Below are 14,949 nucleotides of genomic sequence, written 5' to 3'. Positions count from 1 at the left end.
ATTCAAATGATGCTTTATGATATATATCCACATATCCAAAGTATGACGGCGCGGCAGGTAGCCTAGTGGTCAGAGAGTTGGGTCAGTAACAGAAAGGTTGCTATATCGAATCCCCGAGCTGACAAGGTACAAATCTGTCGTTCAGCTCCTGAACATGCCAGTTAGCCCACTGTTCCTAGGCTGTCATTGTAAATAAGAATTGTGTTCTTGACTGAGCAGTGACGCTTTCAAAAAGAGAGAAGTTAAATGCACTCCGGGGGCTTATGTGTTTGACTTGCCTAGTTAAATAAATATGACATTGCCTAGTGTACTACCCAAATGAGACACATGTATTTGGCCGTGCATGCACACTTCAACATGTGACCCATTTGGGAGCCCCCCTGAAGGAAATCCCCCTCAGAAGCACTGGGTAGAATCGATTATGCTGAGCTGCGGGGTACCGGTCCATGGCCCATGACGGGATCGGCAAAAGCGGTGAGGGAGGATCTCAAAAATAACAGTATTCTGCGCCGCTCGGTCATGTTGTCAACAAGGCAGCGTGGAGCATCTTCCAGAAACACACATCTGTTACAATTGTTAAACTAGTTTTCATTGGAACGGCATATATCAAACTCAATCACTTTTGCATGTGAAAATACAGAATCCGACTAATTACTTAATGTTTGTTTGGAGCCGGCTTTGAACGGGGCACCTGGCTCACGCCCGGGAGTCAGACGGTTTCATAACAAATGCAAAATCAACTTTCGAACTGTGCAAAACACGCCTACCATGGCGCCCAGGCCAGATTAATCGAATCCCCTCATTGTCAGGGTGTGCTGCAATTTACTGGATGATGCCACAAGCAGTGGGACAACCTTATAAGGATATGGATATAGGCGTGGTCAGACAATCGGATTGGACAGCAGACGTCAGTTGAGCGGTTGAAGGGTGAGGCGGAGCATTCACGAGCTCAGAACTTTAATGCGCTGGCGCAGCTTCACAGATTTATAAATGCTATGTGTAGTCTGATGTTTCAGTGAATGCAATAGAGCCAATGCATTTGACAGACAGATCTATGAAAAATACGCAAATGACCAAATGTACTTGACATTTTGATCATACCCAACGGAATCAGTGGTTTATGTACGTACACACTCGATGCGGGGAGAAAGTTGCTGGACATGTTTTCCTGAAAGTGTGTTATTATTTCACCGTGTGCAACATTGTAGCCACTGTACTTACATGGATTTGTGGTTGAACAACAAATATCCCAAATCCCGTGTTTGAATGGTTTCGATGCAAGTTGTTTACTCAATGGCCTGAAGAAAAGTTGTCGAACTCGAAGTATATGTTATCTGTTGCGCACGATCCCGTAGTGGAGCTGCATGCATTCGACTTTGGCCCAGAGGAAATTGGCTCCGTAGAACTCGCTGTCATATACATAAAATGATATTGAAACAGTAAGTGTCAATTAATTTAATTAATGGTATATCACGTGTGTTGTCGATCAACATGATCGCAAAATATGGAGTTGCAATAGTAAACACAATCCCATGGGAGTATGCACTTCGTGTTTTGTAGGTTTAGTTTGACTTTAATGAAGCCACGATGTGATTTTAGTGGCCTGGCCATATTTATTGCACATAAACTCGTGCGCAGATTGTTACTGTATGTAATTTTCGAAGGCAACAGTGTGGCAACAATACTCTACTACAACACAAAAGGTTGCCTGAAATTTGCATCCAATTGGCTGGGACTGGGGGCTCCGAGAGGGGGGTGGAAAGCGACTCTACTTGTTTTCTCTCGCTTCCTGTATTTCTCGTTGTCAAATGGCAGTTCTGTAAAGTCCACGCCTCAAATTGTCTCTGCCTGCTATTATCACAGTCGAAACCAACATCTACGGTGTGTAAATAATGGGCCGACACGACTACTTTTGTGTCTGTGATGTCACTATATTAATTGGATTTGGAAGTATTTCAGCATTATTAATACTTTGCTTCTACAATACTTGTACAGTGCATGCTCTCTGAACGTATTTTACTTTAAATATAATTAGCCTCGTTCTTTCCTCTGAGCCAAGCAAACAGGCCTGTCCTGCACACATGCTCGTTGAAAACTTACTTCACACATATTTTACCAGTCATTTCCCTCACCCTCTATCTTTCAGGGCCCCACACATGAATGAGGGACATCTGGGGATCCAGGGCCGCCGTGACCCTTAACAGCAGCAAACTTCTTCAGATCTGACTTGAGGGAGGAGGTGTGTGTTCTCCGCCCTCTACTCTTTCCTGTAGGACTTATGTTTCCTCCCGAGTCCCTCTGTTCTCGCCGTTAAACAAAGCAGGACACAGCGGTCCCAGACCGAGGCAGTGTAGGCAGAAACACTTGGCCTCGTCCTTGTTTTTTACTCAAGTGACTGGGGATATATATAAAGGATATATATATAAAGGACCTCAACTTTTTTACCCGCTGTTTTATTTATTTTTTTAGCTTGATGATTATAGTATGAGTCATCCTCCCCAGCAGAAAGTGATCCCTGATAAGAGTGGGGGCAAACATCGGGCTGCAGCTGCCATGAAGGAGCCCACAGTGCAGCACGCGGGGGATGTCTTCTATGGCGGTATGGGCCCCCCGGCTCTGGAGTCTGCTCACAGGGTAGGGGAGCCTGGAGGCCACGGCTCTGGGGTCTTCAACCCAGAGAAGGGGCCCCAAAGTCGTGCACACTATCAGCAGACTGCCTCTGTCAAATGGATGCACCAGGACCACATCCAAGCCGCTGGCTGGTCTCAGGATGCTTCCGGGCCCCTGCCAACCAATTCATGGGGGCAGAACTTTAGCCCGTATATGGACGGCTTGAACAACGTTAGGGTCCAGATGGCCTTCCCCAAAGGGAGCCACGATGAAGGAGCTGCTCTGCAGATGGGGCCAGCAGAGAAACAGGCTCCAGGTTCCATGGAGGTTTACAGGGAGGCAACCCAAGCTCAAGCCCAGGCTAGGGGCTTAGAGTGGGGGCAGCAAGCTGCGGCAGCCGCCATGCGTCAAGCCCAGCTCCAGGCCTTCCAGCAGGGCCATAAGGGTGTAGATCTCCAGGCTCAGCCCCCCCATGCCCCCTCCTCTCACCCCACCATGCAACCAGGGTCCTTGATGCAGCCCATCCAGCTGGCGTTCGGACCCACCAAACAGCACCTTCCATCTGGGTACTACCCAGTGTTCCAGGGGGGCACCAAGGCCATGCCCAACCTGAGCTACAACGAGCAGCCAAAAACCCAACAACAACACCAACTGATGCAGCTTCAGATGCAACAGCAGCAACAACAACAGCAGAAGCAGCAACAACAGTTACATCAGCAGCATCATCATCAACAACAACAACAGCACCAGTTGCAGCAACAGCTCCAGCACCAAATGCAACAGCATCAGATCCAACTGCAGCTGAATCAGCAGTATCACAAGCAGCAAATACAACAGGAGCAACGGCAACAAATGCACCAGCAGCAGCTTCAACCGACACACAGTTTACCACCGCAGGAAATACTGCAGCCGCAGTCTCAGCAAAAGCAGCAACCAAACCAACACTTCCTGAGTTATAACCAGCCCCCTGACAACTGTCCATCTAGAGCTAGCCCCTCAACCCCTCAGAAGGACATGCCTCTGTCTGTGGAGACTCAGGGACAGGGACATACACCGGATGTAGAGACCCCGTCCGCTGACCCATCAAGCACATCCTCCGACCCCTGCCCCCCAAAACTCACATCGGACCCCATGTCACCCTCAGACGCATCTCCGGCTGCCCCCCGTCGCTCCCGCCGCCTCTCTAGAGATGGGCTATCACCACTCGTGGACCCTCCCTCACTATCCCCCTGGAACCAGACCTTCAGAGAGGTACCCCAGAACGGTGTGGTAGCCAGACGAGAAGGGGGGGAGAGACAGGGGCCGACTGGGGGGGTTATCCAGAGTACGCGACGGAGGAGGAGGGCGTCGAAAGAGATCAACTTGGAGACTCTGGCCCAGAAGGCTTCCGAGAGGGAATCACTGCCCTCCTCCAAGATGGCCAAGGTTTGTTTGCACTCTTTTGTTTAGTTCAACCAGGCCTAAAACCTGTTCCAAGTTCATCTCACATTGTGGCCTAGGGTAGTCCAGTGGTCTAAGCCCCTGCGTCTGGATCACATGTACTGTGTATTGCTGCAAGCATTGGTGTGAATCTGACCCACTGCTCTAACATTGACCTCCTATCAACTTTTCTCTCTATCATCGGTCCAATAAACACAAAATACAAAAGGTGTGGCTCTGCCAGACTCCTTTTAAAGAAACACTCAAAAAACAATCATTCACATAGACCTCTGAACAGCAAGTGTTAAGAATTGTCGCTGTACGCGAAGGCCGACACAATGGGCCAGGGAAATAAGGATGTTGATTAAATACCTCATGTATTTCCTGAAGGTAGTAATAATGTGACTCCTGAATCCTACCAACCCTCCCCTGATTGGAGTAAATTAACAGACAACAATACTTCTACTGCTATTTTCGCTCACTTGTACAGTACATGCAGTTAAATAATTATACATATATTCCTAATTTCATCTTTCCGCAAGTGCTGAATTTTCACACACAGCGGCCTGACTATTGAATTTAGATGAGTTCCTCGGATGACAGGTAAACTGATTGTCTTTCCCCTACTTTGCTGCTACTGTGACCACTGCAACACCCTGTTCCTCTTCCAAGAGGAAGATCATGCTTTATGTGCAGGACTTCCCCTTATGCTGTACTTCTGTGAGAAAAGAGTAGTTCCTAGACTTGCTGTCAGGAATTTATGATGTTGACGTTTCCCTTAGGCACACCCACTAAAGCAGCTGCATTTTTTTCAGGACTTGTTTTTCAAAGGCAAAACATGTTGGTTATTGAATAAATCGGCAGAGAGGGGGGGAGAGAGAGAGGGACTGTGCTGGGTGCAGGCTGCAGGGGGGAGACTGGGTGCAGACTACAGAGAGAGAGAGAGACTGTGCTGGGCGCAGGCTACAGAGAGAGAGAGACTGTGCTGGGTGCAGACTGCAGAGAGAGACTGGGTGTGCTGGGTGCAGACTGCAGAGAGGGAGAGACTGTGCTGTGTGCAGACTGCAGAGAGAGACTGGGTGCAGACTGCAGAGAGAGGAAGTGTGTGCTGGGTGCAGAGGGTTGAAGCAGCTACATGTCTGCACACCTCTACATTCCTCAGGACTCTCCCTCCCCAGCCATTCAGCTGAGCCAGGGAGGGGCTGTGGCCTGGAGCCGCTCCGGACTCTCCCTCCCCAGTCATTCAGCTGAGCCAGGGAGGGGCTGTGGCCTGCAGCCTGCAGCCTGGAGCCGCTCCGGACTCTCCCTCCCCAGCCATTCAGCTGAGCCAGGGAGGGGCTGTGGCCTGCAGCCTGGAGCCGCTCAGGACTCTCCCTCCCCAGCCATTCAGCTGAGCCAGGGAGGGGCTGTGGCCTGCAGCCTGGAGCCGCTCAGGACTCTCCCTCCCCAGCCATTCAGCTGAGCCAGGGAGGGGCTGTGGCCTGCAGACTCCCACTCCTCCACATTCTCTCCCCAACCAGGTGCCTTAATAAAACAGTCATACCACTGTTATTCACAATCCCAAGGTTCAGCTTCTTTTATTTTCATTTTTTTGTTGAGTTGGCTGTGTGGGGTGGAGTTCAATGGTGCAGAATTGAGATTTGAGGCATTTACTGTAGTCATTTGAATAAGATTTCAAATGTATTTCTCTGGCCTGGCTTGAATGTAGTTGCTAATGTTGTGTATTTTCACTAGTACCGGATTTTCAATACGTTTTGTAAGCTGACAGTAACCATTTGCTGCTTCTAAGTAACTGGTTGTTCATACAACGTGTGCAGAGCTTTCTTGATTCTATTTGTGAAACGGGATCTTGCAACACTGAAGACTGCCTTTAAGCAATGTCCATAAATTGTCTGTGACATGCATACCTACAGTCTGAGATGAACAATTGCTGCGGGGGTTTCATTTCATTTGTCAAGCATGTAGAATGGAAAGTTCACTATTTGCCATATTTACTTCCACTTTCTATTCTACTCCCTTACATATTGTCTATATTATATATATTATCTATATTATATCTATATTATCTCCTTTCTCTACTTATTTCTATCTCTGTTGTTCCCCTCTTCTACCCCCCCCCCCCCCCCAGCAGCAGGGGGAGGGTCTTATGGGCAGACAAGCTGGTATGGTGCCCCTGGTTATCCCCGTGTCTGTGCCAGTGCGCCAGGGTCAGACAGGCCCTCCGGGCCAGCACGCCCTGCTCCCACCCCAGCCCCAACACAAGCCCTCGGTCATTGTAGCGAGCCGCCGCTCACTGAGGAAGTCCCTCTCGGAGAGCTTCAGCCAGGTAGGTCCTGTGGCATGCAGACCTTGGTTGTATTCATTAAGCTAGGCGTAGTAAAAATGTTTTGCAGCATTTTAGTGTTCTTTGTTGGACAAGTCCACATAGTTCCTCACTGTTTTCTTCTGTTTTGGTGCCTAATGAACACAATCTAGGGTTCAAATAGTATTTGCTTTCTTTCACATACTTTGAGTGTTTGTTTGAGCCTGCCTGGAGTTCCAGGTGGGTGCGGTTTGCCCTTTTCTGTTTGTTCTGTTGTGCCAGCCAGGCAAGCTCGATCAAGCACAGTTAAAGTATATGAAAAAAAATACTATTTGAACCCAGATATGATGACCTGCTGGGGGAACATGTTTTAGTATGTAGAAATTAGGCCTTAACTCCACAATGGGTTGGGTTGTCATGTGCTATCGTTCAATAGTGCTATTGACTGTATGTTTGTTTATCTCGTGTAACTCTATGTTGTTATTTTTGTCGCACTGCTTTGCTTTATCTTGGCCAAGTCTCAGTTGTAAATGAGAACTTGTTCTCAACTGGCCTACCTGGTTAAATAAAGGTGTTCTCACCTGGCCTACCTCGTTAAATAAAGGTCAAATAAAAAATAGGACTCGATGGAGCCACTTTGATGTAGAGGCCAAAAACATTCAATGTGGTTTCACAACGTTATTATTTAGCGACTTCATTCATCCGGCCGGTGACTTCCCACACAAGTCATAATCTCCCTCCCACCTTCCACTGAACCAATGCAGTTGGTTGTTTGTCTATTTGTCCTTGTCATTCTCTGAAATATCACTGAACTCCTCACAATCATCTCACCCAACCAGGACTTGGAGGGCGATGCTGGTCAGGACGACGATGGGAAATTGGCCAAGCACAAATGGCGGCCTCGTCCCGAGCCCCTCTTCATCCCACCACCCAAACCGGCTACGTTCATCGCCCCCTCAGTCTACTCCGCCATCACTCCCTACCAGAGCCACCTGCGGTCGCCCATCCGCCTGCCCGACCACCACTTCACCCTGCCGCCCTACACCCCGCCGCCCATCCTGTCGCCGGTGCGCGAGGGCTCTGGTCTCTACTTCTCCACCTTCCTGTCTTCCATCGCCGCCAGCAACCAGACCCTGCAGCCGCCACCCAACACACCCAAGTCGGCCTCGCGCAGCCTTCTGCGATCCAGTAAGTCTTGTCACGGAAGCTCGAGAAGTCTCGCTGTATCGTTCTCTCTCTTTCCCTCCGTCTCTCTCTTTCTCTCTTCTCTGTCTCCTAGTTGTCCCCTACCTCTATTGTTATTACGTAAAATAAAAATCTGTTCCTTTCTTTTCCTATGCACTGAATGCATCCTTGTCACAATGTATTTCTCCTGTCAGTAGTCCAGGGCTGGTTTCCCAGACAATAGTTAAGTCTAGTCCTGGACTAAAAAACATTTTCAATGGAGAAATTGCTATTGAACATTGAAACCAGCGCTTAAAGTGTAGGATGCTTCACAAATGGCACCCTATTATCTATGTAGTGCATGACTTTTGACCAGTCCTATGGACCCTGGCCAAAAGCAGTGCACTACGTAGGGAATAGGGTGCCATTAGGAACACTTTCCCACAGTCCTCCAGAGTTAAATGACCCCATGACTTCCTGTGTTCTGAGATCAGATCAACTTCTATATTCTAGTCTCTCTACCTCTGTCCAGATGGTTTCTCTGTCCTCTCTGTTCTATATACCTCTGTCCAGATGGTCTCTCTGTCCTCTCTGTCCTCTCTGTTCTATATATCTCTGTCCAGATGGTTTCTCTGTCATCTCTGTCCAGATGGTCTCTGTCCTCTCTGTTCTATATACCTCTGTCCAGATGTTTTCTCTGTCCTCTCTGTTCTAAATACCTCTGTCCAGATGGTTTCTCTGTCCTCTCTGTTCTATATACCTCTGTCCAGATGGTCTCTCTATCCTCTCTGTTCTATATACATCTGTCCAGATGGTTTCTCTGTCCTCTCTGTCCAGATGGTAGCGTCCTAAAGGTGCTGTGTTAATTTGTGTTCTCCAGCCAGCTCTACAGACATCACGCCCCCAGTCCTCCCTTTGATCACCGACGCCACACCTGTCAGCTTTGAACCGTGAGTACAAACCTCTGTAACACTGAACTCAGGTATAATGCATTATGATGCAGTTATAATGTATATGCCATTTAACAGACACTTTTATCTATAGCGGCTTACAGTCATGTATGCATACATTTTACATATGGGTGGCCCCAGGAATCAAACCCACAATCTCTCTCGCTCCAACCGCTTGCTGTCTCCCTCGTTCTCCCCACCATCTACCTCCCTCCGACCCTCCCTCCCTCTCCCCACCCCAGGCGTATTAACATTGGCCTGCAGTACCAGGCGGAGGTACCAGAGCTGCAGTGTGACCGCTCGCTGACCCAGTGGGACCAGCACAAGGCTGACCTGGTCTGGCTCCCCATGAAGGCGTCCCTGCTACGCCACGTGGAGCAGGAGACCGGTAACTACACTGCCTCTTACTCAAAACTATAGTAATCTAATACCGTTTTCACAGAATAGGGCCAACCCGAACCATACTGTTCTGGCGTGGTTCCAGAAACTCTGTTGAATGCATAGTCAGGCCAGCTCAGTACATCTTGGCTCGGCTCAGCTCGGCATGGCTCTGTGGTGTGAGGCATACAGAGCTGACTTTAAAAAGGGTTGTATGGAAGTTGAAGTACGCACATTTGAATAACTTGGGCGGTAACGTCCTGAAGTAGTGCAAAATTATGACGTTTTGCTTTCAGTGTCTTTTTTTGTCTTTCTCTCCCCCGCTCTCTCTTTCTCTCCCCCGCTCTCTCTTTCTCTCCCCCGCTCTCTCTCTTTCTCTCCCCCGCTCTCTCTCTTTCTCTCCCCCGCTCTCTCTCTTTCTCTCCCCCGCTCTCTCTCTTTTTCTCCCCCGCTCTCTCTCTTTTTCTCCCCCGCTCTCTCTCTTTCTCTCCCCCGCTCTCTCTCTTTCTCTCCCCCGCTCTCTCTCTTTCTCTCCCCCGCTCTCTCTTTTTCTCTTCCCCGCTCTCTCTCTTTCTCTCCCCCGCTCTCTCTTTTTCTCTCCCCCGCTCTCTCTCTTTCTCTTCCCCGCTCTCTCTCTTTCTCTTCCCCGCTCTCTCTCTTTCTCTCCCCCGCTCTCTCTTTTTCTCCCCCGCTCTCTCTTTTTCTCCCCCGCTCTCTCTCTTTCTCTCCCCCGCTCTCTCTCTTTCTCTTCCCCGCTCTCTCTCTTTCTCTCCCCCGCTCTCTCTCTTTCTCTCCCCCGCTCTCTCTCTTTTTCTCCCCCGCTCTCTCTCTTTCTCTCCCCCGCTCTCTCTCTTTTTCTCCCCCGCTCTCTCTCTTTTTCTCCCCCGCTCTCTCTCTTTTTCTCCCCCGCTCTCTCTCTTTCTCTCCCCCGCTCTCTCTCTTTCTCTCACCCGCTCTCTCTCTTTCTCTCCCCCGCTCTCTCTTTTTCTCTCCCCCGCTCTCTCTCTTTCTCTCCCCCGCTCTCTCTCTTTCTCTCCCCCGCTCTCTCTTTTTCTCTTCCCCGCTCTCTCTTTTTCTCTCCCCCGCTCTCTCTCTTTCTCTCCCCCGCTCTCTCTCTTTCTCTCCCCCACCCTCTCTTTCTGTCCCTGCACCTCCTCCCACTCCCTGTCTTCCTACCTCAAAATTGCCTCACTCTTTCCCCCTAGTGGACGACCTGATGAGCTTGGCCTGCTCCAGCGCTCTGTACGGCGGTGGCACCAATCAGGAGCTGGCCCTCCACTGTCTGCATGAGTGTGGGGGCAATGTCCTTGTGAGTAGAGTGACTCACACAGTGATTTAACCCAGTGATTCCATGATAATCCGCTCTGTGGCAAAGTTTCTCCCAGGTTTCATAAATAGCTCCCTATTAACTTTTTATAGTGTGTTTTTTTTTATTTATTTTTTATTTTTTACTAGAGCCTTTATGGCCCCTGGTCAAAATAGTGCACTAGATAGTACCGGTGATGAATTGTGTTGCTCTCCCCAGGAGACCCTGGCGTTCCTGCTGCTCAAGGAGCCCGTTTTCTCTGATGGCCACCACCTTGCAGACTATCACTACTCAGGTGGGAAGACATTTTGTTTCCTCAATTGCTTCTTTCTCAAAAGTGTGCTTGTTAAAGGGGAAATGGAGGGGGCCATTCATTCACTTCCAAATTACACACACACACACACACACACACTGTGAGGCCTCATTGACAGAATGGTGAATAATCCCCCCCCCCCCCCCCAGGATCAGACAGTTGGACTCCCTCAGAGAAGCGCTTCTTCAATAAAGGCATCTCTACCTACAGGAAGGACTTCTTCATGGTGCAGAAACTGGTACGCTCACTTCTAACCAGGCCATGTCGGCCATGACGCTTTTACCACATGGCATGAATCAGCACCACCTGGGCAAACACTGGGAATACTATAAGAAATGAATAACCTTTTAATAACTGTCTATTTGTGTCTGTGTGCGTGTGTGTTTTGTCTATCCGTATACAGGTGCAAACAAAGACAGTGGCCCAATGTGTGGAGTTTTACTACATGCATAAGAAACAGGTGAAGATCAGTCACAGTGGAAGCGTTACCTACGGACCTGCAGAGTCCCCAGCAGATAGACACACAGAGGCAGTAGTGGATGTTAAGGTAAGGCTTTAGTTAATGAAAACAAATAAACTCAGCCAAAAAAGAAACGTCCTCTCACTGTCAACTGTGTTTATTTTCAGCAAACTTAACATGTGTAAATATTTGTATGAACATAACAAGATTCAACAACTGAGACAAACTGAACAAGTTCCACAGACATGTGACTAACAGAAATGCAATAATGTGTCCCTGAACAAAGGGGGGGTCAATCAAAATCAACAGACAGTATCTGGTGTGGCCACCAGCTGCATTAAGTACTGCAGTGCATCTCCTCCTCATGGACTGCACCAGATTTGCCAGTTCTTGCTGTAACATGTTACCCCACTCTTTCACCAAGGCACCTGCAAGTTTCCAGACATTTCTGGGGGGAATGGCCCTAGACCTCACCCTCCATTCCAACAGGTCCAAGATGTGTTCAATGGGATTGAGATCCGGGCTCTTTGCTGGCCATGGCAGAACACTGACATTCCCGTCTTGCAGGAAATCAAGAACAGAATGAATATAGTACGGACATTGCAAGTTATTGCCCTGGCCACATCTGCAGTCCTCATGCCTCCTTTCAGCATGCCTAAGGCACGTTCACACAGATGAGCAGGGACCCTGGACATCTTTCTTTTGGTGTTTTTCAGAGTCAGTAGAAAGGCCTCTTTAGTGTGCTAAGTTTTTATAACTGTGACCTTAATTCCCTACCGTCTGTAAGCTGTTAGTGTCTTATCGACCGTTCCACAGGTGCATGTTCATTAATTGTTTATGGTTCATTGAACAAGCATGGGAAACAGTGTTTAAACCCTTTACAATGAAGATCTGTGAAGTTATTTGGATTTTGAAGAATTATCTTTGAAAGACAGGGTCCTGAAAAAGTTTCTTTTTTTGCTGAGTTTATTATAAAACAAGTCGTTCATGAGTTCGTAAAAAAATATATTTACATTACAAAATAAAATTGTATTAAGATGACCATTTATTGTATTATTTGTCTCTTTTTCACAGAGCTCTCAGGGATCAAAACCAAGTCAGGAAGAAGTTGACAGGAAGTGGCAAGGGTCATGTGACAGGGGTCAAGATTGCAACCAGTCCAGGGTTACTCAGACACTACAGGCTCACGACAATGTAAGTGTTCATTTTCACTTTAAGTTACATTTTTTTTAAAATTATTTTTAAACCTCATTGTACCATGTTTAAATCTATCCCTTATCTATTTATACTTGCTATCATATGTCCTTTGACCAATGTTCATTAATTTTTATGGTTTATTGAACAAGCATGGGAAACTGTGTTTAAACCCTTTACAATGAAGATCTGTGAAGTTATTTGGATTTTTAAGAATTATCTTTGAAAGACAGGGTCCTGAAAAAGGACAGTACAACACTGGTTTAACAGACTGATTCACCAACAGGATAGTACAACACTGGTTTAACAGACTGATTCACCAACAGGACAGTACAACACTGGTTTAACAGACTGATTCACCAACAGGACAGTACAACACTGGTTTAACAGACTGATTCACCAACAGGACAGTACAACACTGGTTTAACAGACTGATTCACCAACAGGACAGTACAACATTGGTACTTTCTGGAAAAAATGGCGCCATCAGAGGGCTGCCGTGCTTCTAGCTCTAAGGAAACTTTGCAGTATTTTTTTTTTTTAAATTACAAGTATTTCGCTACACCCGTAATAACATCTGCTTAACACGCGTATATGACCAATAAAATTGGATTTGATTTTGATTTGGTATACTAGACAAACACAATGATTTAATGTTGGGTCCACCAGACAGGAGCAGTGCTAGGGTGCAGGGACCTGGATGCTGTACACAAGGTTGGTCCTCCCCATCCAACCCTTCCCTCTGCAGCCAGAAAACCTCGTCCCGAGGCGGGGAAGAAGAGCCGAGCGCCCCCAAAGCCCCCCGGCGACCCAGAGGGCGTGTTCCCCTGCAAGAAGTGTAGCAGGTCAGTGTGTGTGTGTCCCTTTAAGATTATGTTTAGATGATCTGCAAAAAGATACACATTTTCCACCATTAATACTTTTCCCCGCCAATTTTTAATTGAGTGAAAGAAAACGGTGAAAGACAGGGATTGACCAAGAGTATTATAAACCAGGCATCTCTCTTAGAGATCAGTGTTCGCTGGACATATCTCAGACCAGTGTGGCAACAATGGAGACAATAGCCATTGGTAGCGTTTCAGGTTGTCTTAGTTGCAGTCGCGCTGCACAGGTAATTAGACCTTACAACACCTGGAGAAGAGTTTACGTCTCAGTAACCACATTGATATACTTTAGCAATCTTCTGAGATGCACAACTGCAAAAAATAGGTGACCTGGAACGTCACCTGTGTGGCTGTAGGTTTGATCGGAGCCATAGGTCTCTCTCTATATAGCTCTCTGGGTTCAATTGTCCATGTATCTATCTGACCTTTGACCTCCAGGGTGTTCTACAAGGTGAAAAGCCGCAGCGCCCACATGAAGAGCCACGCTGAGCGGGAGAAGAAGGAAGCCGCACTCAAACTCAAAGAGGAGGAGGAGCAGCGGGCGGTTGAGGCGGAGGCACGGGCCAGGGAGGCAGCAGAGGTTATGCAGAATGGGAACGGGGGTGGGAATGGAGCAGGAGAACAGGATGAGGTCAGTGATGAGGATGTGCCTTCAGAGACAGAAGATGAAAAGGATGAGGACTGGCAGTGAGAGAGGGGAGGAGGGAGGGGGGGCTTGAGAGGGATTGAAAGACATATCCCACTCCCGGAAAAACAAACGAGTACAAATAATCTTTGTACCTGAAACAATGAGATTGAGGATGGAGGTGTTCCCGGTCATCATTACAGATGTGCTGCACAGACGATCAGATCTTACAACATCCAGGGAGGTGTTTAGAGTCTAAGGAACCACATTTACAGAGCCTTCAGAAAGTATTCATACCCCTTGACTTATTCCACATTTTGTGTTACAACCTGAATTCAAAATGGATTACATTTATTTTTCTCACCCGTCTACACACAATACCCCATAATAACTACCGTAAGTGAAAACATGTTTTCAAATGTGTTGAAAATGAAATACAGAAATATCTCACTTACATAAGTATTTTCAGTTCTGAGTCAATACAAGTTAGAATTACCGTTGGCAGTGATTACAGCCGAGTCTTTCTGGGTAAATCTCTTAGAGCTTTACACACCTGGATTGTACAATATTTGCACATTCTTTTAAAAATTCTTCAAGCTCTGTCAAGTTGGTTGTTGCTCATTACTAGACAGCCATTTTCAGGTCTTGCCATAGATTTTCAAGCCGATTTTAAGTCAAAACAGTAACTAGGCCACTCAGGAACATTCAATGTCGTCTTGGTCAGCAACGGGTTATTGTCCAGCCTTTCTCTCTACGATTTTGCCTGTGCTTAGCTCTATTCTGTTTCTTGTAATCCTACAAAAAAAAAAAAAATCCCTAGTGACAAGTTTATCCATAACATGATGCAGCCACCACCATGCTTGAAAATATCAAGTGGTACTTAGAGATGTTTTGTTGGTTTTTCCCCAAACAACACTTTGTATTCACTACAAAGTTCATTTCTTTGCCACATTTCTTTCAGTTTTACTTCGGTGCCTTGTTGCAAACAGGATGCATGTTTTTGGAATATTTTTATTCTGTACAGACTTGCTTATTTTCACTGTGTCATTTAGGTTAATATTGTGGAGTTACTACAATGTTGTTGATCCATCCTCAGTTTTCTCCTATCACACCCATTAAACTCTGTAACGGTTTTAAAATCACCATTGGCCTCATGGTGAAATACCTGATAAGTTTCCTTCCTCTCCGACAACTGAATTAGGAAGGACGCCTGTGTCTTTGTAGTGACTGGGTGTACAACATCTAAATTGTCTTCAATAACTTGCTCAAAGGGATGTTCAATGTCTACATTTATTTACATTTTTAACCATCTACCAATAGGTGCCATTCTTTGCGTTGGAAAAA

The 14,949-nt window shown here is 47.1% G+C and overlaps 1 protein-coding gene across 4 annotated transcripts; it reads left to right on the top strand.

Annotated features, from left to right (window-relative positions):
- Window positions 1–996: 996 nt before the first annotated feature.
- On the top strand, window positions 997–14,426 carry mideasa (mitotic deacetylase associated SANT domain protein a). 4 transcript variants are annotated; one of them, XM_036984778.1, is made up of 13 exons: window positions 997–1,439; window positions 2,147–4,035; window positions 6,158–6,355; window positions 7,171–7,519; window positions 8,376–8,445; window positions 8,688–8,833; window positions 10,029–10,132; window positions 10,349–10,424; window positions 10,592–10,680; window positions 10,846–10,989; window positions 11,977–12,096; window positions 12,766–12,941; window positions 13,419–14,426. In XM_036984778.1, exons 2-13 carry the CDS (start codon window positions 2,485–2,487, stop codon window positions 13,669–13,671), a joined length of 3,276 nt encoding a protein of 1,091 aa, XP_036840673.1. In that variant the 5' UTR covers window positions 997–1,439; window positions 2,147–2,484; the 3' UTR covers window positions 13,672–14,426. The 4 variants fall into 4 exon arrangements, with proteins under 4 accessions (XP_036840673.1, XP_036840676.1, XP_036840675.1 ...); XM_036984780.1 differs by having other exon boundaries at window positions 998–1,439; window positions 6,161–6,355; XM_036984779.1 differs by lacking the exon at window positions 997–1,439 and adding an exon at window positions 1,764–1,881.
- Window positions 14,427–14,949: the final 523 nt, after the last annotated feature.

This window comes from Oncorhynchus mykiss, chromosome 8, assembly GCF_013265735.2.
Source record: "Oncorhynchus mykiss isolate Arlee chromosome 8, USDA_OmykA_1.1, whole genome shotgun sequence".
Classification (NCBI taxonomy): Eukaryota; Metazoa; Chordata; class Actinopteri; order Salmoniformes; family Salmonidae; genus Oncorhynchus; species Oncorhynchus mykiss.
Note: the sequence above shows the minus strand (reverse complement) of the source record. Positions and strands in the feature narration are given on the sequence as shown.